The sequence below is a fragment of the Malania oleifera genome, chromosome 1 (genome assembly GCF_029873635.1).
Source record: "Malania oleifera isolate guangnan ecotype guangnan chromosome 1, ASM2987363v1, whole genome shotgun sequence".
Classification (NCBI taxonomy): Eukaryota; Viridiplantae; Streptophyta; class Magnoliopsida; order Santalales; family Ximeniaceae; genus Malania; species Malania oleifera.
The window spans coordinates 22,685,126-22,710,170 of NC_080417.1; the positions used below are offsets into that span (position 1 = coordinate 22,685,126).

Genomic DNA, 25,045 nt, shown 5'->3' on the forward strand with positions numbered 1-25,045 from the left:
AAAATACAAAGGAATCCACGTTGTCATGTGTTCATTGTTGAGGAAGATAAGAAATAAATGAAAACTTTACCAAATTTATGAACAAAATTTTAATTTTACACATAATTAATATTTAATTTTTCTTAATTTTAATCATGTCAAAATAAAATTTTATTTTAATATAATTTAATATAAGAGGAAAATTCAATAAAAAAAAATGAGTTTCCTTGTTTTTTCCTTTCCTTTTCTTTCTCCAAGTAAAATTTTTAATCCAAACATATTCTAAGTATGTTATTCATTCATATTGGTTAGTGATATATTCTTATTTTCTTCTTGTTCCCAACATATATCCGAGAATGAAAGTTATTATTAATAAAGTAGTATTTTTTTTCTAATATTATTTTATTTCAGTATTTGATGTTCTCACAGTATATACATATAATTTTATATTTTATGTCCCAGACCCACCAACGAAGCCCTCCCCCTCTTAATATTTTACACTGCTTACCCGAAAAAAAAAAAATTAAATAAAAGCAGTAGACTCTTTTTTTTTTTTCCATTTTTCGAAAGTTGGCCGGTTAATATATTGTGGCCCACCGTCCACGTATCGTTTCTTGGTTGGCTAAAAAACCACATGCTGACGTGGTGGTGCGACCACCTAATATTTTCTCCTGACTGTCTCTCACCTCTCCCTCACTCGCCCTACCGTCCTCAGATCAACACCGCCGTTGACGAAGAAGACGACCGGAGAGGATTTGATCAACAACAATCTTGCACAAAATCTATGAGCGGCCCGGAGACTTGCTACAGTTGATCAGGAAGACCACCGGAGACGACTTGAAACGTTCGATTTCGGTCCTTGACTACGAAACCCGTGAGTTGCTCTCCCTCTCCATATTTTCTGTTTCTTATTCGATTTACACTAGGAAGGCGACGGATTTGAGCCGTAGATCTGTGTTCAAGACACAGCGTATAGATCTAGAGTTGTGTTTGAAATTGAGATGGGGATTTGAGCTGCACATCTGCTGTCCTTGGTGTGTTTGAGATTGAACGGAGATTTGTGGGCGTTTGTGTGTATGTGCTATCACTTCTCCTGCATCCTCGCTTCACCCCGCATGTGTTATATTCGCAACTTAGTGTTTTGATCTGCTTTTGCCCTAAACAATTTCGCAGAATCCTTTCAATAGATTTCATTTACATTACGTTTCAAAAAGAATATTTATTTGAATTCATTCACATAACGTATCAAAAATAATATTTATTTGAACTTTGAAAAGATAGTTTTATACATAGTTTTGTCAGTATTGTATATAATTTATATAACACTTCCTAAAACTCTCAGTATAAATATAGTTTTTTCAAAATTAATATTTGCTCATTGATGCCTTTTATTTTTGCCCGAAGCAATGGTTGACTGGTTGTGGACTCAATGGAAAAAGGACCTTTGATGAGAAAATTCTCTTTGATATGTGCGAATTCTCAGTGTTCTCAATCTGTCAATTTTGGTTATCATGTATGCAAAATTCTCCTTGATGAGAGAAAGACCCACAATATGGCTTTTTTGAGATCCTGATTATTGGAAATATTGGATTTTCCTTGAAGCATCATGTTCTTTGGTGTTGTCTTGTGTGTTTGGCTAGAGACAACTACTATTACGAAGAAACGAAAAAAAAATTAAATAGCAATGGCTTCTAGCCATCTATCTACCACTATTAGGAAAATCCTCATGATTTGTGGTGAGCTTTCCCCAACACAGCTTTTGAAATGAGGAATTCATGATCATGCTGCAAATATTTTAAACTTTAAAGTATTGACGGCATATGGCTTATTTCAGCATGATGGATGTAATAACTGCCCATTTGTGAAAAGTTTTAAACCAGATTCCTTGCTGAATAATAATCCAGATTTACTTATTTCTGCATTTCTCTAAATTTATGACTACTGCTGCATAGGTTGTCTATTCTATCTAATTAAAAGCCAGATCAGATCTTAGGCAAGTGGGTGTATGCTAGCCTAATGTTTGCTATGGAATGGAATGAAAATTTGCATGGCAAAAATGTAAAATTAGGTAGACCAGTTTCATCCCATCCTTGCGTATTAAACAAATCTACTAGCCTTTTTTACCACTAGGAACTAAATTAATTAGGCTTCATGATCTTATACATTTCATGAGGTCATGTAATATCTGAAAATGCCATGACATTTAGCACGACTTCATCAATTTCTACCGGCATAGCACAATAGCACATGCCATAATTCTATAGTTATGATTGTTCCACAAGGATCAGGATTATTAGGTTTAACAAGCAAAACTACAAAGAATGTAAATAGAAATAATACTTCTTGCCATATTAGTTTGTAGTTAAGCTCACATTATTGAATTTTCAGATACAGTACTATTGACATTTGGCAGTAAATATCTACTGATTGGAGTTTATACTAGTCACAGACTGGTTTTAAATTCAATGGATTTGGGTGTGAAGTTTTCTGTTAAAAGTTTAGCACTGCTAATACTTATATGAGTTCATTATAGAAAAAGTTGACGACTTATATTAAGAAAAGGTAATAGAAAATGTAAAAGCATATAAAAATTAAATTTCAGGGAAACATAAATATAAGGTTTATATTTTAGTGTGATTTGTTTCCATGTTGTAGCTAGTGATATGCATTTCCATATCGAATGGTTCTTATGACAACTTGCAATACATTTTCACAAATCATTTCAGCTACCATGCATATCAAGTTAGGAAACCCCTCAAAACAGTTTATGGGCAGGGGAGATGCAGGTCTATCTCTCTTTGTTTCTTTTCCATCCTCAAAATTTTCCTAGGTTGTGTACAGGGGCATGATTTTAAGCCATGAGTTTGGATTTGTGTGGATTTGGACGAAACTTAGTATAATTTTGTATTGATTTCTTCTAAATCCACACGAATCCGAATTCAAAATCCTAAAGGAACATGATGCTTTGTGAAATTGTCTCTAGCCAAGTTGTCTAGGTTTTGAGCCAACATGAGCTAATCGTTAATTGTCTAGTATGGCACTCTTTTATGTTCTGTCTCTACTTGCCACTTGCTATTTTGGGGAATGAAAGAGTATTTGTGAATAACGTTTTGACTGTTAAAAAAAGAATATGCAATCACTGTCAATATATTTTTTTTTCCTTTGGTCATATGGTTGTATTGTAGTTTCCACAATACCCTTTGATTTAAGTAAGGCTCTGAAAATTCAGTGACACATTTTTTAAAGTCACTAGATGGGAGAGTTAAGGAGAAAAAAAACTGAAAACTTTGATAGTGAAAAAAAAAAATCTATTGGTAGAATAAATCAAGTATATGATTCATTAAGGTGCAATATATAATATTTGAATCATCATCAACTTGCAAACATAAAAATTGATAGCATAATCAAATTTAAACAAAAAAAGAGTTAATGGGAAAGAAAACAAGCCAAACGAAATACAATTTGCAACTATGGATAAAATACCATTAGATGCATAGAAAAACTATCATATCAAGCTTTTAGAGAAGTTTCAATGAGACTTTGGTTAACCTACATTAGTATTAACATCATACATAGACAATGGTTAATTTTTGACCACATTAAAATGTTGGAAAAAGTTGGCTTTGGTTTGTGTTGTTGAATAATAATACTAAATTTGGAATAGGAGATTATATATAGACAAAATAAAATATATTAATGAAAAAAAGATTGGAAGTAAGCATATAAGCCACCACAGAGTTGCTCCCTACAGTTGATTCAACCTCCCTATCTGCTGGTTTTGACGGTTTAATTGGCTCCAAAATAAAATCCAAGTACTCTTAGTGTTGTCCCTTAAAATTGACATGTCGACAGAAAATAAATTAAACAATCTAATCAATATTATCCATATTAAGGCTGTGCAGAGAACCAGTCAAAGCCACCCAGTTTCTTGAACTGATCAGCCTGAAACCTATAGGTGGGTCAGCAAACTGTTCACAGTCAGTTGCATTGAAAAAAATAGTGGACAAACCACTTCCTGTCAGTTTTTGGTTCCACTGTGGGAAAATCAGTCATCAGTTTAACCAACCATGTTAGTCGATAAACACTGTTGTTTTATAGGCGAAATGTAATTCTCATAAGAACCCCTGCCCCCAAATACTCATATGTGTTTGAGAGTTTTGCCAATCTCTCCATTTCTCTGGAAACCCACGCCCATTACAGCATTACCATTTGTAGACTCTGATGATTGACCCCATCGCCTGACTGATTGATCTCATCGCTGTCGTTTGGGCTCTTGAATTTCCAATATAATCAATAAGAATACAACTTTGGCCTTTGACACTATCGTTCTTTGACTTCTTTTTCTTTTTGTTTGTTCTTACTTATGAATTATTTCACAATTCCTTTATATTCTTGATCTGTGAGTTTGGTGAGGGTTGTAAAGCAAATGAAGGTTAAGGGTTTATTGATCTAGTTTTGCGTTTAGGCTGAATGGCTGATGGCGAGGCTGCAAGGGTTAAGCTGTTAAGTGTGTTGATCTTTTGGCTTAGGCACGTGTGGGACAGATTGACTGAGGGTTTCGTACTTTGAAGTTTGATCATTGATGTGGAACCGTGAAAGCTTTGAGCTGGAAGGCTAATACTTAATGGGTTAAGGACTTAAGGGTTTGAGTTTGACACTTTATGACTGTTAGTGAGAACGTTCTAATTTCTGACATTTTTTTGATTATTGTGCAGTTGGGGGCATTGGGTAGCATAACTAAAATCTCCTCTAGAACTGAGAATATCCCCTAATTCCCTTCCTTCTTCAGTTTCAACTTTCAACTCAATTTTGAGCAGCTGAGAAATTGTTGTTGTATGTGAATAAAAATAAAGAGTATTAATAACTAAGTCTTATGTAATGACTAAGCAGTAAAGAGTTAGGGATTTGATCGTTTAGGTTCAGAATTTTCCATTTAAATAATTAAATGTTTGATTGTTAGTTCCCTTTTTTTTGTCATTATATATGGATTTGTAGGTTTAAAATGGATATGGATTATATTGAATATTTGGAATATGGTCTGATTATACATTTAATGTTTATAATTTATAATTTATTGTTTATGGTTGATGCACTCACACATATAATCACTGCATTTTATTCCTTTTTTTTTGGTTTAGATGGACAACCCAAAGGATGACAATCCAAATGCTACTGCCACTAGTACTAGGACAATCATAGATAGTGATGCTGCCAAAGTTCTAGGTGATGGTAAAGATGCTGAAAATTTCTCATCCAGCAAACAGCCGACTTCATCACAAAAGGAAGACACTTGCTCCAATGCTAATGTGAGTAAGCATGCCACTTGTATTGATACTGTTAGGAAAAGGTCAGAGGCATGGATTCATTTTGATAGGGTAAATAATTTTGAAGGTGGTACACATAGGGCTGTTTTTAATTTTTGGTTTTTCAGTAGTTTAGGTGTGGTTCTGTTTGGAACTGTAAATAGATGAATATTTAAATTTAAAAAATTACAAAGAAACCATTAAAGATGCTGCCAAAGTTCTAGGTGATGGTAAAGATGCTGAAAATTTCTCATCCAGCAAACAGCCGACTTCATCACAAAAGGAAGACACTTGCTCCAATGCTAATGTGAGTAAGCATGCCACTTGTATTGATACTGTTAGGAAAAGGTCAGAGGCATGGATTCATTTTAATAGGGTAGATAATTTTGAAGGTGGTACACATAGGGCTGTTTTTAATTTTTGGTTTTTCAGTAGTTTAGGTTTGGTTCTGTTTGGAACTGTAAATAGATGAATATTTAAATTTAAAAAATTACAAAGAAACCATTAAAGATAACTAAAAAGAGTGAACCCAACTTATATTCAGTCAGGTTAGGTGTACTGTTGTTTTCTGATAAAATTTGAACATCCCCCTAATAAGCAAAGAGTTCCCCTGTTTTATTACAAAAATAGGAAAAGAATAATTTATTCTTCCATGCTTCTTCTTAGTATAAGTCTTCAGAAATCCAAAGCATTTGCATGCATCAAATTCATCCTTTCAGCATGATGCATTTTGGCTCATAATTAAATAAGGATTTGATCCCCAAGGAAACATTCCAATTGTTAGAACTTGGGACTTTTTAGAGAGCTTCTGCCTCATCCTCCATCAGCTCTTCTAAATTGGGATTTCTAAGAATCTTGTCAATCCTTTCAAGTACCAATGCCTACCATGTGCCCTTGTAGTCTACAGTACATACTCTTTCTATTCAACAAGGCAAAGTACAACTGCCTTTTTGAACAAAGGAGTTTTGGACAACTCTTGGAACAACTCAAGTAAATCCCCATTCCAATTTTTTTCTTTCCCTTTTCAAGTGTTAAGATCTTGAAGTATAAAATATTTATGTTTAGAAAGTAAGTATGAAAATTTGAAACCTACATGTACCTTTCATGAGAAACTTTGTTTCTTAACATTGTTCTATCAGTAGTTTCATGATTTTGTTCTTGATTCTGGTTACCACTCATCAAGGCTAGTTTTGTAGAAGTGTTTCTAATTCACACTTCACCTGCATTTCCTTTGCATTAATAAAATAATTCTATTCTGTCATTCTTATGATTGGGTCATCTCCTCCCTGAACACTTAAATCCCTCAAGAAATTAAACTGCACCTCCCCCCCCAATCCCCACCCCCGTCCCCACCCTCACAGTGTCTCTCTCATATTTATTGGTTGAAAAAAAAAAACCTTGTCTTTTCTTGACTGAAAATAGTATATACAGGTGACTGGGGCAGTTCCAGTAATTGCTGTTCATTTGAACACTCTGCTTTGGACTTCACAGCTGCCAGCTCAATGGCTCTTGAAGGAGGGATGCTGCTTTTCTAAAGCAGCAACACATTACTGCCCTGTGCATTGATGCTTTTGGGCCTGCTCTGCACATGATGTGGGTCCACTGGACCAATTAATTAAAGTTAAATTTTTTTTGAAAGATTGTGGAGTTTTAAATAAGTTTGTGAGAGTAGCCCCCCAATATTATTGGAACTATGCAAAAAAGAAATTTCCTTTTAATTAGAGTGGTGTACTAGAACAAGAGAAAGAGTTCTACAGACAGTTTTTCCATGTAAGATTTGGAACCCTCCAATCACAAGATACTAAGTTGGCATGTCGACCCATTGAAGTGAAAGGTATGGTTTGTTGTGGGTCCTAATACCACTTTATGGATTCAAATCTTAATATATCATCTTATAGTTGGTGCATTTCAAATCCTATGTGGAGGAACCGTTCCTTAAAAGCATTTCTCCTAGAACAATGCATTCCCTTAGCTCCTAAAAAAAGGGGATGAAAGAAAACTGAGTTGCACTTTCAAGTCTTTTAAGTTTAAGCGATAGAACAGGCTTTTCTGTATGCGAAGAAAATGAATTAAGATTTTTGGCGAAGAGATTGACTCAGCGAGTGAGTGTTGTGTTTACTTTGGCAGATCGGTTGGTTGGAAGGATTAGTGTTTGTCACATGCCTTTTTTGTCGCCTGTCTTCATTGTAGTTTTTAGAGAACAAAGTGGCTAAGGCTCCTTATTAGATTCTGCTAAAAAGGACAGTTGGAAGGGCAGTTCAAATTACAACAAAAAGGCTTCTAGTTTGAAGAAGAAAGCATTAGTTGAGGTTGAGTAGAATGAACTGCTTTTCACCTTGCACATGCAATTTCCATCTATTCTTGGAACTCAAGTGGCATTTTGCTCTAACTTGTATTGTTAAAGCTGGGGCATTGCTCCAATTAGAAGATAAGGTTCTGTTTTGCAGAACTTCAATAACGTAGGGGGAAATCATTGTCAAATAACCTATATGATAAAGGTTTGATTAAAAAACAAAAAAAGAATATTTATGACCAAAATGAGTCATGATTTAACCAAGTTTCATTATTTCTTAATAAGGTTCAATATCAGATTAAGGATTTTGGAACTGTATAAATTTGGGCCTGTATCGATTTTGGGCAGAAACCAAGCTGCTAAAATCTTGTTAAATGCTAAGATTCGATATTTTGGTTTCTTGCTCTAGCTTAATCACCTCGATGGCTTTCTTATTGCAGATACCAACATTCCCAAGTTACCAACCTTCAAGTGGTGACTTTCAGATGTTCCCTATTATGTATCCTGCATTTGTTCCAGGGTTAGTCCCTCTGCAGAGCCAGGAACAGATGAATCGCGGAGCAGGCATTTATGCTGTTCCTGTTCTTCCATATATGGGGCCTCTTGCTGGAATACCGTCCACCAATCTTATTCCTCTTACGTATAATATACCCACGTAAGTATTTTCCTGTGTTTTGAATTTTGTGGAGCTGCATTTCTGGCTATTTCATTAACTTATTATTGTTTTCTTGCATCAAAGTAAAATTCATTTTTAAAAATTTTTCATACCAATGTTTCTTGGTACAATAATGATAACCAACCCTTTGTTATAATTTTTCTTATTAGATTAACCAGGTCATGTGACATTGTAACTAGAGGAAGCTCCATTAAATATGATGGAGGGGTGTTAAGGAGAGAAATCACATATTCATATGCAAATAAAGTGAGATGTGATTGACTGATAAGATTAAAATAAAAAAATAATATAACTGAACAGTCTGCTTTTTGGCAGATGTTGTATCCCCTCTATAAGTCCAAAGAAATACAAATGAGAAGGTTTCAAATAGTTAAAGTCTATGCTTCCCCAAAAAAGAGGATGTGAAAATACAGTGTACTGAAAATCAGGCTGGACCGCTAGATCAGCCTCCAGTCTGCTTCAACCTAAAAATAGAATTTGGTCAAAGGTGGTTAAGATTGATCAAAACCTGGCTAAACCAGTAGAAAAAGGAAAAAAACTGGATCTGTTTGCACATGATTTTTATTTAATGATAAAAAATATGCATAGATTATATGTTATATGCTATATTTAATTGTATAAATTAGTTAAAAACGTATTTGATCTATTTGCATAAATATTTAATATAGTAGTTCATAAAATATAAAAAAAAAGAAATTGAAGATGAGTTTGTGGTTGAATCAGATTTTCTACCCATGAACCGTTTGGCTCTCTCACTGCTCCAGTTTTTAGAACATTGCAAAATTGCCTTAAAAAAAAAAAATTAATCATGAGACATATCGTCACAGGAAAATAATAATTACTGGGAATCCTATGACATATCTTTGAAGGAGTCTCTAAGTCTGTTGGATTTTTTTCTTATTCCAATTTAAGTTCCTTGGTTCAATTACTTGTAAAGAAAGGTTCTTTGGTGCAAAACAATTGTACTCTGTAGCTTGGTTTTCTGATGGAATTCTGGGAGTCATGAGGGAAACAAATAAAGAGAGATGGGATTTTTTTAATCGGTTCTATCATCAAGTTGAACCAAAACTGTTGTGTTATGGTTTTCGTCAAAACTAGTGAATTTATTTTTTTATTTTTTTTATGACAAAGAACCAAGCTGACCCAAAATGTCAAACCTCAATGATTTCACACTTCTTTTGTACCTGTAGTCAGATTAAATACATTTTGGCTGAAATGGATTAGAATCAGTAGTTTCAAAACTTTGCAACATGTCTGAGAGTGCTTATTCTGATGGGGCTTCAAGTCAGTTATATTGCTCTTGTCACTAATTATTGAGACAAAAAATCAAAATTATTTGATTTTCTGTTGCTATTGATAAAAATAATTGTGATAAGTCATCTATTGCCATAAACTACACTAAAAAAAAATAGTTCGAATATCTAATACTACCTGCAGCAGCCAGTTTGAGTTTTAAACCTCTTTCTAGTTTAATCAGGTTTATTCTTCTTGGTGACAGTCACTTGTGTTTTTGGTGTGGTGGCAAAGCAATTGAACTCTAGTGCATCATATTAGTTTCTCACAGTATTTCCAATCCATCAGACTGTTGATGTAGAGTATTTCCTTATTCATTTTTTTGCAAATAGCAACTGTCACTTTTTCATCTTGGGCTTTATACCTGACTGGATAACTGTAGAATTCTTTGCCCTTTTTTCTTTAATAAAAGAATACTTTACTCTTTCATCGTCCAGATAAGAAAGAAAGCATCCACACTTAATTTGACAGAAATAGTTCAACAGGCATAACAAACATTAGATTTATCTGGTAGTGTGGCATCTTATCAAGTAGGCATTGCCTTTTACATATGTGGCGAAAGATATGGATTTAATAAAGTATTAAGGAAAACTTATCAATCGGCTCATCTTCAGGGCCATTTGTACAGCAGCTGGTTCAATGGACTTCTAGAAATTAGCTAGTTATCTTGAACATGTGGCACCAAATGAATACACCAGGTTAGAAAAGAAAAAGAAGCGAAAAATAGGAAGAAGAAAGGCCACTGATACGTCATCCCCCTCTTCGACGAACTGAAAGATAAAAGATAAAAACAAAATTAAACAGAAATAAATGGTAAAAAATGGAAACAAGAATGAAAAAGTATGTAACTGTAACTGTGGTCTATGGAGGAAACATACAGATTCAATCCGTAAAAGCATAAAACCATGATAAAGGATAGAAGGTATCATTTGGGAGGGAATTGTAAAGACAGATAAAGCTAGGATCATAGTTGTTAAAGCCACGATCTAGATAGTTCCAATTCTTCTTTTCCTTTCTATAAATCCATCTGGAAGGTCAATGTCCCTCTAAAATCAAAGCTTTTCTCTGGTTGGCTGTTCTTAATAGAATCAATACCAATAACTTGTTCCAGATTAGGTGACCTTTGAAGGCTCTCTTCATATATTTGTGTGTATGCTTTAACTGTTTGGAATCTGCATCCCATTTTTTTTTTATGCAATGTGAGTTTGCCTACAGGGTTTGGAATAAGTTATTTGGTTTATTGGCGAATGTGGGGTTTTTCCAGGAACAGTGGAGGATTTTTTTGGCAGGAGATAGGAAAGGGAAGCACTCTGGGAATGTGCTTTCTTTGCAGTATTTTGGGGGCTGTGGATGGAACACAATGTGTGCATTTTTTCAAGGAAGAAGTTGTCGTATTTGCTGGTCTGGGAGAAGATTCATTAATTTGCTTCTCTTTGGTGCGTGGGTCATGGGGACTTTAAGGGGGTGAGCTTTTCAGATATTCGGCGTCATTGTGATATTTGTTGGACTGTTTGGGTGGGGTGGTTTCAATTCATTCTTTTTCGCTTTTTGGTTTTCTTTTCTGTTTTGTCTAGATTTTTCCAGATTTTGCAAAGGAGACGCCTTATTCTCCTGGTTGTACATTCTTAATCTCTTAATAAAATTTTTCTTTATCTGAAAAGAAAAAAAAAACATAATCTAAATCATAGGATTGTACAATCCTGGGATTCTGTTTTACCAAAACAATCCCAATCCTATATAGAATAGCAAATTGGTAGGATTGATAAGATTGTGGTAGGATCATATATGATCCTAAAACAAATTACATTTTTAAATTTTTAGTTATTTACTTGTACTTTAGTGTTGGTGTTTATTCTGTATAAGTTGTACAAGGAACGGATAACTTAGAAGTGCTTTTCTTTATCTAATACTCAAAAAATAAAATTTATTTTTATACTGATTATCATTAAGTGATCAAAACTTCCAAGTCCAACATCAATACTGGGGTTGAGGATGAGTAGAATAGCAGATATTTAATACAACAGTGCATTTGTCGATAATAATGATGATGGTGATGATGGTTTTTGTGATGAGCTTGATGAAGGCACCCATGATGATCTCGTTGATACTAATGGACCAAATATTGGCTTGAATGTTGACACTAATGTTAAAGAGCTGGCTTGATAGTTGGATTTTGATTTGTGTTGGCTATATACAGTTGATGTTCATGTTGTATGGTAGTTTGTTGGCTAATTCATGTTAAAGATTATCTATTTTTTTCTTTTTTTTTTCCTATAAATATTTCTTTTCTTTTTTTTTTTCATTGCCAGTTGGTTTTACTGAGTTAGGATTGCAACATTTTAAAACATATACAATTTCATCTAGGATTACAACATTTTGAACACTTGAGAGCTCTACCGTTTAAACTTTTAATTGTTATCTTCGTAGTCTTGGCACTTACTAGACAATTTATCAGGTTTGTAATATTCAAATTAATGATTTGGTTATAGTTCATTGCCTAAGTTTACTTATTGTTGCCATTCACATTTCTCTGTTGCCAAATTGTTCTAAAGAAAACCTTCATTGTCATGCTTGTCCAAATTGGACCTCACCCATTGCACGTACCATAAGGTACACATTCATTTTGCATACTTACTCTGAATATCACCTGTAGTTAACATTGTTAGTGTTTGAGTTGCCTTGACTCTAATATCAGTGCACCTAGCCTGCTTGTTTACATTTTTTCCCCCACCATGACCGCTTAAAAGAAGCTCATGCTACCGTGGTAAAAAAAATTGTCTGTTTAAAGTAACCAATCCCATCTTAAAGAAACTGTAACCCAACTCCATAAGTCAATTAACCAAATCCAGGAAACCATCACTGAGTTCTGCAAAAGAGAAACTACTTTTCACACTGATAGAGCGAACTCTGATAGGTCAACAAATGGAACATCAACTTAGCTTGCATGAAAAGCATACAGCAAAACAACCTATGAAGGTGGCCCATGTAGACTAGTCTAATATGTACTCCACTTCCTCGGTGCACCATGCGGCGCTTGCTCTTGGCAACCTTCTTCACCATTGCATGGAATATTTGCAGCCTGCAGTTAGTCCTCTGCCTAGGTTGCTGCACCTAGAGTTCCTCTTGAAGATATGGTAGTAGTGTCCATAGGGGAGGAGAATCCTTATGAATGTCATAGTAGTAGGCCCTCTTTTGATTCATAAAGTAGGCGTTCTAGTTTCCATACGAGGACTGTTGATGGGCTTGGTAGGATATTCCAATTCAATTTGGTAAGGGTATACTGACATTATAAAGATGGTTAAAGTTGATGTGCCTTCCTATCAGTGTTTCGAAAGGTGTTTTTGAGGCGCGCTTGCGTTTTGGGACAAAAACGCCTCAAGGCGTATGTGTAAATGTGTAAATCCAAGAAAGCGTTCAACTCAGCCAACAAAGCGTACGCCTCAGCCAAAAAACCACGCTTTTTTAACGCTTCATAAGCAAGGTGTATGCCTTTCAGTCTCCTGCGAAGCTTCTTCTCCTCTGCTCTGTCGCCGAAGCGTGACAACACCTTCACTCTCTCTTCGAAGCCTGGACGAAGCTCGATGAAGCCTCTGCTCTCTTTCGAAGACTTGACGAAGCTCGAAAAACCTTGGTGAACCCTCTGCTTTCTCTTTCGAAGCCTGGACAAAGCTCGACGAAGCCGACGAAGCTCGACGAAGCTCGGCGAACCCTCTGCTCTCTCTTTCGAAGCCTGGACGAAGCTCGACGAAGCCTATGCTCTCTCTCGAAGCATCTGCTCTCTCTCAAAGCCTTTGCTCTCCCTCTCTCTCTCAGCATCTGGTCTCTCTCGAAGCATATGCCATCTCTCTTTCAAAGTCTCTGTCCGACGTGTCTGAGTTCTTTATTTGTCTCTCAGGCTTTTGTTTCATATTTTAATTGTTCAAATTAAATCTTGCTGCGCCTGCTGAAATTTATGAAGCTGATTCAAGGGGCAAAAAGAAAAATTTTTTTTGGAAATACATAAAAGATTTTCTCCATTATTCTAACATTTTTCTCATTTTAATACTATATATATATAATTTTTTATTTATTAATTATTTTAAAAAATACAGTCCCGAAAGGCTTTCACCTCGCCTTGCGGAGGGTAAAATGCCTCGCCTTACTCCTTCGCCTTTTAAAACATTGCTTCCTATGATAGTAGGTTAGACCCCAACATCTTCTTAGATTGGCTACAAGAGTAAGAAGACTGCCGTTGAGTGGTATGGCATAATCAATGAGTGACTTAGTACACACATGTAGGCCACCCATGTTTCAGTGAGAGGAATGAGTTGAAGAGAGAGGTTTCTTGGAACTTCGCCGATTCTTTAGAGGTGACTTATCAATAGGCTTTGGAGATATCATGGGACTTATCTGAAGAGGAGAGTCACTCCCTAGGCTCGATTAACCAATCAACCTAGATTTGTGCCCTTTAACAGATTTGTAGGGCTGCCAACTTTGTTTGTTCTCATGGCATCTAAATCCCTACAAATCTATCAACTCTAATAGCTAGTCAAAGTTTCAACCAATTTCCCTCCTGTGCAGAGTGGAGACATTTCCTAGGCTAGAATAAATGGTCAACCTAGATCACTGTTCTTGTTCCCATGGCCTTAAGATGCTCACAAACATTCTCCATCAGCTCCAATAGCTAGTCAAAGGGTCAACAATGGCCCTCCACTTCTAGGGATGTAGGGTCAGCTCCTTTCATGACCCAACCATTTAACCCACAATTAAGTGTCATCATTGCCATGCCGAGGGGCACATAGCTGCCTAGTGTCCATACCATGCACTAACTGTAAAGAGAATAAAGGAACCTCAAGAAAATGACAACAGTTACATTTATGAGCCGATCGACCCACCTTGCTCCAAAGAGTGAGGATGAGGACTTTAATGCTTGTCTTAATTTTATGAGGTATATAGTGGCCACCCCAGCAAAAAAACATTACAGTGCACTTTTATCCTCTATACTCATGTTAAATGTGGAGATAATGTTGCAAGCTTGTCATCTATAGGGGTTGTCCCATGAATTTAGTGATGGAGTTGTCCTTAAAAGAGATTGAATATCAAGCCCCAACTAAAGTATTATGTGATGTCTTACGCATGGAGATAGCTTGTATTTTTACTTGATTGGACCTGGATTTATGATTTTAATGCGCATAACATTGGGCAGGAGAACGCTTGTATGTTCAAACATGGTACAGGATAATATCTTTGCAGCTTGCGAAGTGCACTACCAAGGGGTGCCTTCTTCAGTGCCTAGCACAATAGGGTGCCACATTTTGAGCTGTAGGAAATTTGAGTCATGAATTCTGTTAGCATTGAGGTACCAAAAGGAGACTAAGTTCACCACAGACTTTGAAGAGACTCAAACCTCCAAAGATTACCCTATTGTTGAGTGACTTTCAGGATATCACTCTTAAATAAAGCCTGAAGGGTCGGCTCCCCTACAAGACATTCAACATGCTACTATTGACTTTGTCCCCAGTTTCAGTTATCAAATCTCCCACATTATATGTTGAACCCTATGGAGCATATTGAAAATGAATAGATAGATGGAGGATTGTTAAGCAAGGGGCACGTTAAGCTGAGTCTTAGTCCTCAGACCAGTCCAACTCTCTTGACTGCCAAGGAGGATGGTACGTGGAGAATGTGTTGATAACTTGATAGTCAGCCATCAACAAATCACAGTGAAGTACAAGTTTTCCATTCTTAGATTGGATAGTATCTTAGACTAATTAGTGGATCTAGTGATCTATTAAAAGCTTCATTTATGTTGTGGTTATCACCAAATTAGGATCCGACCTGGGGATGGGTGGAAGACTGCTTGCAAGACCAAGATGGTCTCTGTAAGAGGCTTGCCAATGCATTTTGGGTTGTCTTCCAACACATGTATGAGAGTCATGATGCAACTACTTTGTCTTTTTATAGGTTGAAGTTCTTTATTGTCTACTTCAATGGCATCTTGATCCGCAGTTAGTCCAGAGAGGAACTCTTGGACTGTCTTCATGAAGTTTTCATTACTTTTGGGTATACTAAGATGTTTCCCTTAAGAAATGTTCCTTCCTTCAGACTCATGCCATTTATGAGATTCATGATGCATTTAGTGGAAATGGTCTATGGCTGCTGCTATAGATCTCTGGGAATGAAAGCAAAAGATGTCTAAAGGCAGTTGTTTAATCACATCTTGACTTATCTAATATTTTCAAGGTTGCTTGTGATGTGCTTGGAATAGGTATTGGCAGAGTGTTTAAGTTAAAAGGATGCCCTCATAGCCTACTTTAGTGAGATATTTGATGATGCAAAGTTCGAATATACCACGTATAACTGAGCTCTATGCTGTGGTGCAGGCACTTGTCTACAATATCAAAAGAATCTTAGTGCTAGACATGCCAAATGGGTTGATTTTTTCCAAGAATATACTGTTGATCTTAGGGACAATGCGGGTATTGACAATAAGCATGCTGATGCTCATAGTCAAGTTGTAGCAGTTTTACACTCTTTGGGTGTTCACATAGCGGGCTTTGAGTACCATGAATCAGTACCCTTATTGTCCTGGCTTTGATATCATTTCATAGGTGTAAATGATAATTGTTGTGATTGTAATATTGTATTGATTTTTTATTAGGAGTGGTTATTTGTTTACAGGGACTAGACTCTGCATTCATTGTCCTTGCTTTGTGACTTTTTGGTTTGGAAGCTGCATGTCAGCGTACTTGTTGGCCCATTCGACAGCTCTTTCATTAAAGATATAGGCTCTATTGGGCATCCTTAAAGAAATATGTTGCTAGATTTGTGTCTCAACATCACACTAGCCAATCACTTGAGGTTAAGGAGCAGATCTAGTGCACACTTCATCCCATATTTTGATCTTCGTCTCTGCACACACGTGCACACATTTATGTTACTTGTAGGATTGTGTATTAAACATTGGATCATGATATGGGTTACTGATGGTTTGGATTGTATTTGTATAATTTCTTGATCAATTGAATATGAAATTGTCCAATAGAAAGCAACAATTTTGTGTTGATACCATGTCATAAAATGAGAATGAGTGGAACAAAGAATCTGATGATAATAATGAAAATTTAAATCTTCCTTGATACTTGCTAAATGATCATTCAGAAAACACCATATGCATTTGACCTTAGAAAGGAAGTGGTGCCCATCTTTATATGTACTATCCATTTACAGACTGCCACGTTTGTCTTATTGTGGTTGAATGGGTGCCATCAACAGCAGATCAACTCCAGAGGCTGGAGCAGCAGGTGAGGAGCATAGGCAAGCTGGGCCACAGCAGCAGCAGCAGCAGCAACAGCAACAACCTCAGCCCCAGCCTGCACCTCAGAGACAAGTTGTCGTTAGGAGATTTCAGATTGCATTTCAGCTTGACTTGTTGCTCATACTAAAGCTGGCAGCTGTAATTTTTTTGTTCAATCAAGATGGATCAAGACAAAGGCTTGTTCTCCTAGTGTTTTTTGCTTCCCTTGTCTATCTGTAAGTGTCAAAACGGTTAATTCTTTCCAATGTGAAACTTGTTCTGCATATAACTTGTGCAATTGCAGTTCTCCTAGTAAAAACCAATATCAAGGAAATTTACTATGAAACAAAGAAAGAAAATACAGTCAGCAAGCAGCAGAAGTTGTAGTAAAAGGCATGTAGCAAAACCCAATATACCCTGCCCACGAGAAAGCAAGCCAACATATTGAAAATTAAAAAACTAACAGGGAACAAGCAAATACTAATTGCTTCACACCAAGAAAAAAGACATCATAGTGACTGCTCATCAAGCATTAGGACTTCCCCACAACCACTTTGGGGCAGATGAAGTCAATCCACAGCAGACCATCCATCACAAGTTGGAATTGGCAACAATAGCACTAAAAAACTAATTAGGCTGCCTAGAAGACTTAGAATAACTAGATCGATCTGGAAATGCTGTTTGTCCTCTTGCTTTTTTTTGTTTTAAATTTATATATATATTCCTTCCATGAAAACCAGGAAAATGTTTTCCATTTATTTCCAGTTATAAGAAAGCCAGTGGTGACTTGTTCATGACTTTTTCTGGAAGCAGTCAGAAGCAACTTTTTCATGATTTCAAAAAAAAAAAGAAAAAGAAACAAAGAACAAAAACAATGATTTTTTTTGTCAAACTATTCTCATTGTTATCTTACTTTTCATAAGACAGGCTCTCAAATTGGGCAGTTCTTTAAAGCATGAAAAAGTTGCTCTCATCTGTTTCCAGAAACATTTGCACAACTTCTTTCTTTGTTTTCTTTATTATTGTAAATAAAATGAAAACATGTTTGTTTTCATGAAACAAAAAACAGAAGAGAGCCAGCATCTCCAACCACACCTAAATTATCATTTGTATTTTTGGTGTGGTTATTTTTACGATTTGGTTATGTTGTCATCAGAGTTTTTCTAGATGCGTGTGGATCGTTTTTTAATTTATACTTTTTAAGTATGTATAAATGTTATATAAGATGAGTTTTTGAACATCATTTTTATTCATTTTTTTAGAGCATAAATGACAGCTGAATTTTCTTTATATGGGGAGTACTGCAGTTATCAGACTGGAGCTCTCACGCCATTAGTAAGATGGCTTTCAGAAGGCATGCAGAGGGCAGCCGCACCTCCCCAACAGCAAAGGCATGCTGTCAGGGCTGAGAATGCCCCTGCTGCTGCAAGACAGGGGAATGACAATGCTGATGTGGCAGGTATTTTCTACAATTTGGAGATCCATAAATATCTGTATATAGCACGACTGTTGAAGTATGTATGTGTTGATTTGCACAATTATATATTACAGCATTCATTATAACGAATTGTGAGACTTGAATTTGAGCTCAAGCTCAGAAGTTTAGCCCATAAAAGATTCTTTGTTAACATGGCTTGCTCATAAAATCATAAAAGAGTTGGGCGCTGTGTAGCTTCGACGTGCCTCTCAAACAAGCTGTATTTGTGTTGGACATTTGTCAGGGTGTTGGACATTTATTCTCTGCAGGCATTCCCAACACTTATCTAATGCTTCTTCTTTAACAGCAGCAGACTACATGTAATTAAACTTCCATTTTGTTTCACTCATAAAAATAATCATAAGAATTACTTAAAACAATAATAAACTTGGCTACATTTAAAATAAAAAAGGTAATATATTGAGAAATTTCTTTTGGATACACAGCATTACACTGTAGCTACACCTAATATTTATCATGTATAGTGTATATATACATGTGGTTATGTGTTTATCTTTTTGCCTTATCCTTGTCATATCCCAAATATTTAGAATTTGTGGTGTCCTCGTGTTTATATATTATTTCATTATCTCATATTTCTGTCTGTGTTTGCTTCTGGGCTTCATGGGCCGAAATGGAATTAATGTTTAAACCCATGAATGCTGGTCAGTTCCGTTTGGTTCATGGTTCAAATCAAATCTAGCCACAGGCATGTTCCACTGCTGGACAAACTTTACTCATACCAAAACGGTTCAATTTTAATATTTCATTAGTTGAGATGTGATGGTTCTTGCATACAAAGGAAATGGGTTTGGAAGAGTGGATACTTGGCATACTTTCTTATTCATCACAACTGCCTTTGTCAGAGGGACTTGCCAGAGCTGAAAACGAGAATCCACCTCTGCCTGGCGATGTTGGGAACGGGCGGATTGAAAATGAGAACATAGCAGAACCCGGAGAAGGCAACGGTGCCAACCACTGGTGGGGCATTGTGAAGGAGATCCAGATGATTGTATTTGGCTTCATCACTTCCCTTCTCCCAGGGTTTCACAATCATGTAGATTAAGATCATACCTGACCGTTGAACAGGCCTCAATGGAAACAGCTCTGATCCTGGAAAGAAAAGCAGCAGTACTCTCTTCTTCTTCTTTCCCGCATTGAAATAAATGTAGGATACACAAATATTCCCATAGGAACTGTCCTTTACACACTCCCTATGTATGGTTGCGGATGCGTGCGTTGACGATAACAATTTGTAGAGTGAGTTTTGTTGAGTCGGGATATTATGTTCTGTGAATTGAGCCTCAGGTTTTTTTTTTCCCTCCTATTACCATAGATGATGTGTAGCATATTTATATTTTGTGCTGCCTCAACTATTTATCATATTTGGATTTCAAACGATCATGATTTCATTGCCCGAGTTCTCATTGATATTTTTTACTGAGAGCAGACATGATATATTCCTTTTTCTAGAATTTGAATATATATTTTCTTTAAAAATTGTATAATTTTTTATTTATAGTTATTAAATTTGTATTTTCAAAGTTTTTGGAGTAGGTTTGCATAAGCTATGAATGCACATTGTTTTTTCAGTTTCACTTTTATTATATTATTATTATTAGGTGTCTTCTCCAGCAGTTTGGTAAAAGGATGAGAGGACTTCCTCTAAGGTTCCAAAAATTTCATTAACCTTTCTTGAGGTTTCAATAATGCTATAGGCCTCTCCTCATTTTGTCAAAAAGACACTAACTCTCCCTCAAAAGACTTGTCTTTTGCAAAGTATAAAGGTAGATTTGTTTCTCTTTGACAAACCTCAAGGGAGGTGCATAGAGTTTTTAAAATCTTAGTGGTCTCTAGAATTTGTGAAATCTCAAGGAAGGGTTATGCCTTTTTACAAAATCATAAGGCCAATGTCTCTTGCCTTTATTATTATTATTATTATTATTATTATTATCTTCAATGGGGATTCTTTTTTTAGCAGTTACCTCTTGGCCTTATTTTTGAAAATTTTAAAATACCTCTTAATTGTATATATATTTTTTTCATTGACTAAAAGGATGTAATAGTAAAGTAATAATATAATTAGTTTTAAAAATTGAAATTTTGAGTCGTACATTAATACAATGCGTAATTTTTGGTAAATTATAGCTTTTGTATCATTGTTCTTGTTATTGTTATTAAATTATGACAAATTATTTATTTTTACCTTTCCTCGGCTAATAATTCATCAAAAACATTTTTATATTTCTCTATTGCAAAATTAATGTACATGATTTGCAGCAATTACTATGAAATTCATAAGTGAAGTAGTTAATGTATGTCTCAAGGTTCACAAATTTTTATTGGGTTAAAATAAATTAGAAACATATAATATACTTTGAAAAAGATTGTTAGCATTAGCATATAATAAAGTGAGAAAAAGACGAGTGAGAATTGAGATTGAATTCATGTTAAATTAGATATTCACATGAATTCTTATGTTTAGCACCACAAACCTTCATTTGAGTTGTTTACTTAAATATAGGTTTGATTCTCACAAATAATTAAGTTCAAGATATTTGAATTGAGGCTTTACCCCTATGCTGATTAGTTTGTTATATTTATTTGTCAATTTTTCATTTAAGTAATTCTCCTAATTGAGATAAAGCACCTCATGTTGATATTATTGATTATATCCATTAGAGAATTAAAAAAATTGTAGTTCCTCAAATTTTTTTTTAAAAAAAATTTGTGACACATGGACTATGAGTACTACCAAACATAAGATGAATTGATTCATTTGAGTTGTTACCCTTATTTTCTCATCTTATTTAGTTGAGGTCTACCTTCTTTCAGTTGCTTATGTTGAAAACAAAATTTTTCAAAGATTGAATTTTGGGAACTAACCCAGTGCAAGTAATTATGACATTGGAATTACATTTAGAAGGTAAGAAAAATATGTTAATCTTTTGTTTAGAAAAATTTTAACTTTAAATTTATGTAAGACATAATATGCCCCGAGCATAAGCTCAGGTGGTAAGAACGGGCGACAAACAGCCTGAGATAAAGGTGAAGTTTGAAGTTCAAATCCTACCGCTTGCAACGCATATTCGCAATTTATCTCTTACATGTTAATGGAGGGCATGACTTACATAAATATGAGATTAGTCTAGTGCATAATTTCAGGAAACTCAGCAATATCCAAAAGAAGAAGAAGAAGAGTGATGCCGATCATTTCCTAAACAATTGGTCAACAACATTCCATTTTCTAAACAATGGAATATGTGAGAGAGAGAGAGAGAGAGAGAGAGAGACGAAATGAAATGAAAATGTAAGATTTACCTTTCATTCGGGTGAAAGTACAAAGAGACTTTATTCACAATCTATGCGCAGATTACTAGAATCGATCATAGAAGAAACATAGATTTAACATTCGGAGGGGACATCAGCAAACATAGGAATACTGAGATGTTTCATCCTAATCTTAGCGGCAAACGTTAATCTCACTTAAAAGCAGCAAAGCAAATGGAGGCATCTGTCCTCGGGAAACCCCAAAAAATATAAATGAAAAAAGGAGCGAAGCATCTTCTGGAAGCATAGAACAGCAGATCGCAAAGCGGATCGCTGGATCCAAAAATGAAAGAAGGAAAGCGTTTCTTTCTCCAGCAGATCAAAAAAGCAAATCAGAATACAACAAAAATAATTCAAGGAAACCAAAAACAAGCATATTACGCAAATCATTGTCAACCTTTAATCTGCAAAGTGCAAACAGATAATATAAATTATGTTATCCTGCTCGTATCATTAACAAATAATACATGCATCAACCTCCTCTCATAATTGAAGGAATAAACAACACATTGATTTAAACTAAAACCAACCAGGCAAACTTATGCAAAATTCCATCACCTGCCCTTTTAATTTTCTCCATCTTTCCGGGGAAAGCCTGATCCACTGTGAAAAAGAAAAAGCAAAAGGAAAAAAATACATTGTTAGGGATCCTCTCTCTACGTTTAATGATATATTTTGTGCTCAGAATTACTTCCTCATCACCCATGTACTAATTTTATATGCAAAACTCATGATTGATTAGTCTCTAATTCTTGTACATCATCGTATTAGTTTTGGCTTGTGCAGCCGATCTTTCCAGCTATGGCTTTTTGATTTCTCCTCTTCTTCTTCTTCTTCTTCTTCTCCAGTGATAGACACCCCTTTAGCAGACCCATATAAGTGAAGGGGACCTTCTGGTGAATCGGACTGAGAGACTTTCCCTTTTACAGGAGCAGTTGATGAAGCAGGGAGTCTTCGTACGTGGAGTCTGTACTTCTGCAATGGCAAAAATTCACAATTTGATTTCCCAAAAAGGATCAAAATAGATATGGATAAAATTGAAGAAGTGTTGCGTTGCGTTGTGTTTGCAGGAGAAAAAACCCACTTGTAAATGGCTTTTCACTTCATCGTTAGTGAGGCCATCCACCTGCATTAGCTCTCTTATCTGTTTGGGAGTGGCTGCTGCAAAACACAACGCATTATATTTCAGAAACCTGAGAGACTCAATAAACACAATCAACACCTGGGGTTTTTTTTTAATTTGGTTTTTAATGGAAATCTCTTGAATATTTTTCCCCTCAAAGATGAATTTTGGTTGTGGGGAAATTCATGAACATCTTTATCCCAATATTTAAAGAAAAATTATAGTTTTCAGATGATTTCGGCTCTCCATTTTCAGATCCACAGTGAAGAACGCAAAGAAAGGGAACCTGGCTGTTTCCCCTTTGTGCAGATTCATTCAATTCACGCCCCAGTTCGGCAATGCCCATTTGGGCCATTTCCCACCCAAAATAAACAGAACAATAACCAGAAAAGCCTGAAAAACATGGAAAGGAGAGATCTTTTCAATGCAGAGATCTCTGTTCCCTCCCCTCCCCCCCCCCCCCCCCCCCCCCACCCCACACCTCTTTTTTTTCCCCAGCGGGATTGTCCAATTTCGTGGAAAAAGAAAACGATTCCCCCAAAAGCAAGAAAAAAAATTCATTAAGAACTACCAAATTATCCCCAAATCAATTTGAAGATCAGGGTCTAGAACACATATAACCTTGCCAGCCGCCAAGTCGTTGAAGTGCATCAACGAAACGCCGGTGTAGCTCCGGCGACCAACACCGCCTATGTTTCCTGAATGTATTTTGCTGCTGTGTTTTCGTCTGCTCTGTTGCCGACGACGAACCACTCAAACCGCTTCTGCTACAGCTATTCGAACTCAAATTGAGAGAGCCCACTTCAGAAATTGGAGTTTTAATCCCCGGAGTCATCAGAGAAAGGTCTGGAACCTCCCGCTCGCGCCCATCTGTTAATGCAGTCGCCGGAAAACCAGAGTTCCCTCTAAACGGCACAATTGCCCCTCCTTTATTTCTGTAATCACACTGCTGATATGGGGTCTCGTTGTCTTCTTCACATTCCTGTTGCCATAAATTTTATTTCAAAAATTTAAAAGAGAATGTGCTTATAGAGAGAAAGAGGCGGAAAAAGAAAGGGGGGGGGGGGGGTGTGGATTTGTTACCTGTTTGAGCTTCAGCTGTAATATAGAGTGCTTAGAATTCCAGAGCTGAGCAGAGCTCATCCAGTGTTTCTTGTCTTTGCAATCCTCTGCAACTTTTAACCCTCCATCTTCATCTTCATCAGAATTTGCCTTTAATGGCATGAACTCTTCCATTACAGATCGATCCTCTGATTCCCTACATTGCATTGCTTCCTCCTTCACTCTCACAATAGCTACAACAAATTCACCCCCAAAACAAAAACGAATTCATACCCATCACCACAAAATCACACACCCACAGAGAGAGAGAGAGAGAGAGAGAGAGAGAGAGAGAGAGAGAGAGAGAGAGAGAGAGAGAGAGCGAATTACCATCGTTCAAGAGAAGCATACAGAGAGGAAGCTCGCGTCTAAAGGCGTCGACCTTTCTCAATTCATCTTCCAATCTGCGAACATAATCTTCAAGCTTCGACAGCTTCTCAGAGATCTCTCCAACCTTCGCAACTTCTCTGAGAAAACCCGATACGTCATTGGGAACATACACTGCGCCCAAATCCATCCTCAGCTCTGGCTTCGAACCCATTTCCATTTTCACTCCTCTCTCCCTCTCTCCCCTTCTTTCTCTTCTCATTAATCCAGTTAAAACCCACGAACATAAATTAAATTTATACACAGCCTTCTGGTTCTGGAGATGGAGAATCAGAGGAACGCGGAGATTCGGGGACTCGAAGCCGGCTGTCCAAGTCTTGTCGCGTGATGGGTGCGACTCGGTAACTCGGTGAGAGAGACCTGGCGAGTTCCCGGGTCGGGTACTGGGAATAGAACCTTTGGGTACCGAACGCTCTTTATTTTTTTAGGGTTTTATTGGGATTTTGTTTGGTATTGGAGAATCTTTTGCGGACACTTTGGCTGAGCAATGAGCAATGAATTGCTTGTAGGGGGTAGGGGTAATTTGATCTTTTGGACCCTCGTCGTTTTCCTTATCTTATTTGATCTTTTCTTTTTTTGTTGCAATTTTTGCCTGCCCTTGTACTTGTTTGTCTACCAAGAAAATATTTTTTTTTCTTCTTCTTTCTACTTTGATTTATATTTTATGGTGAGAACATTGGAATGGAAAGATGGGGAGAAGATTTTCTCTAGGGGGAAGAGAATGTTTAGTGGATTGGTAAGCGGAGTTAAAAAAAAAAAGTCGGTGGCTAGAAAAAGTATTAATTGCATTAAAAAAAACTTACCAAT

At 36.2% G+C, this 25,045-nt stretch overlaps 2 protein-coding genes across 4 annotated transcripts; one reads left to right on the forward strand and one right to left on the reverse strand.

The window, feature by feature from the left end:
- The first annotated feature begins 600 nt into the window (after positions 1-600).
- On the forward strand, positions 601-19,701 carry LOC131162941 (uncharacterized). 2 transcript variants are annotated; one of them, XM_058119572.1, is made up of 6 exons: positions 601-853; positions 5,118-5,285; positions 8,016-8,230; positions 16,799-17,056; positions 18,128-18,279; positions 19,164-19,701. In XM_058119572.1, exons 2-6 carry the CDS (start codon positions 5,118-5,120, stop codon positions 19,361-19,363), a joined length of 993 nt encoding a protein of 330 aa, XP_057975555.1. In that variant the 5' UTR covers positions 601-853; the 3' UTR covers positions 19,364-19,701. The 2 variants fall into 2 exon arrangements, with proteins under 2 accessions (XP_057975555.1, XP_057975562.1); XM_058119579.1 differs by having other exon boundaries at positions 655-853; positions 16,802-17,056.
- A 2,315-nt stretch (positions 19,702-22,016) lies between these two features.
- Positions 22,017-24,639, reverse strand: LOC131162955 (transcription factor HHO5-like). Of its 2 annotated transcripts, XM_058119591.1 has the most exons (6): positions 24,182-24,639; positions 23,834-24,045; positions 23,372-23,732; positions 22,712-22,788; positions 22,386-22,602; positions 22,017-22,230 (listed from the first exon to the last, which is right to left on the reverse strand). In XM_058119591.1, the coding sequence occupies exons 1-5, from the start codon at positions 24,438-24,440 to the stop codon at positions 22,387-22,389; spliced, it is 1,125 nt and encodes a 374-aa protein (XP_057975574.1). In that variant the 5' UTR covers positions 24,441-24,639; the 3' UTR covers positions 22,017-22,230; position 22,386. The 2 variants fall into 2 exon arrangements, with proteins under 2 accessions (XP_057975574.1, XP_057975583.1); XM_058119600.1 differs by lacking the exons at positions 22,017-22,230; positions 22,386-22,602; positions 22,712-22,788 and adding an exon at positions 22,804-23,143 and having other exon boundaries at positions 24,182-24,636.
- Positions 24,640-25,045: the final 406 nt, after the last annotated feature.

Coding starts and splice junctions, on each gene's coding strand:
- LOC131162955 (XM_058119591.1), bottom strand. CDS start 24,440: ATGAGAAGAGAAAGAAGGGGAGAGAGGGAGAGAGGAGTGAAAATGGAA. Junction 22,789..23,371: donor ACGACTTGGCGGCTGGCAAG/GTTATATGTGTT, acceptor TGTGTTTTGCAG/CAGCCACTCCCAAACAGATA. Junction 22,603..22,711: donor AAGTGAAAAGCCATTTACAA/GTGGGTTTTTTC, acceptor TTGCCATTGCAG/AAGTACAGACTCCACGTACG.
- LOC131162941 (XM_058119572.1), top strand. CDS start 5,118: ATGGACAACCCAAAGGATGACAATCCAAATGCTACTGCCACTAGTACT. Junction 5,286..8,015: donor ACACTTGCTCCAATGCTAAT/GTGAGTAAGCAT, acceptor TTCTTATTGCAG/ATACCAACATTCCCAAGTTA. Junction 18,280..19,163: donor TGACAATGCTGATGTGGCAG/GTATTTTCTACA, acceptor TGCCTTTGTCAG/AGGGACTTGCCAGAGCTGAA.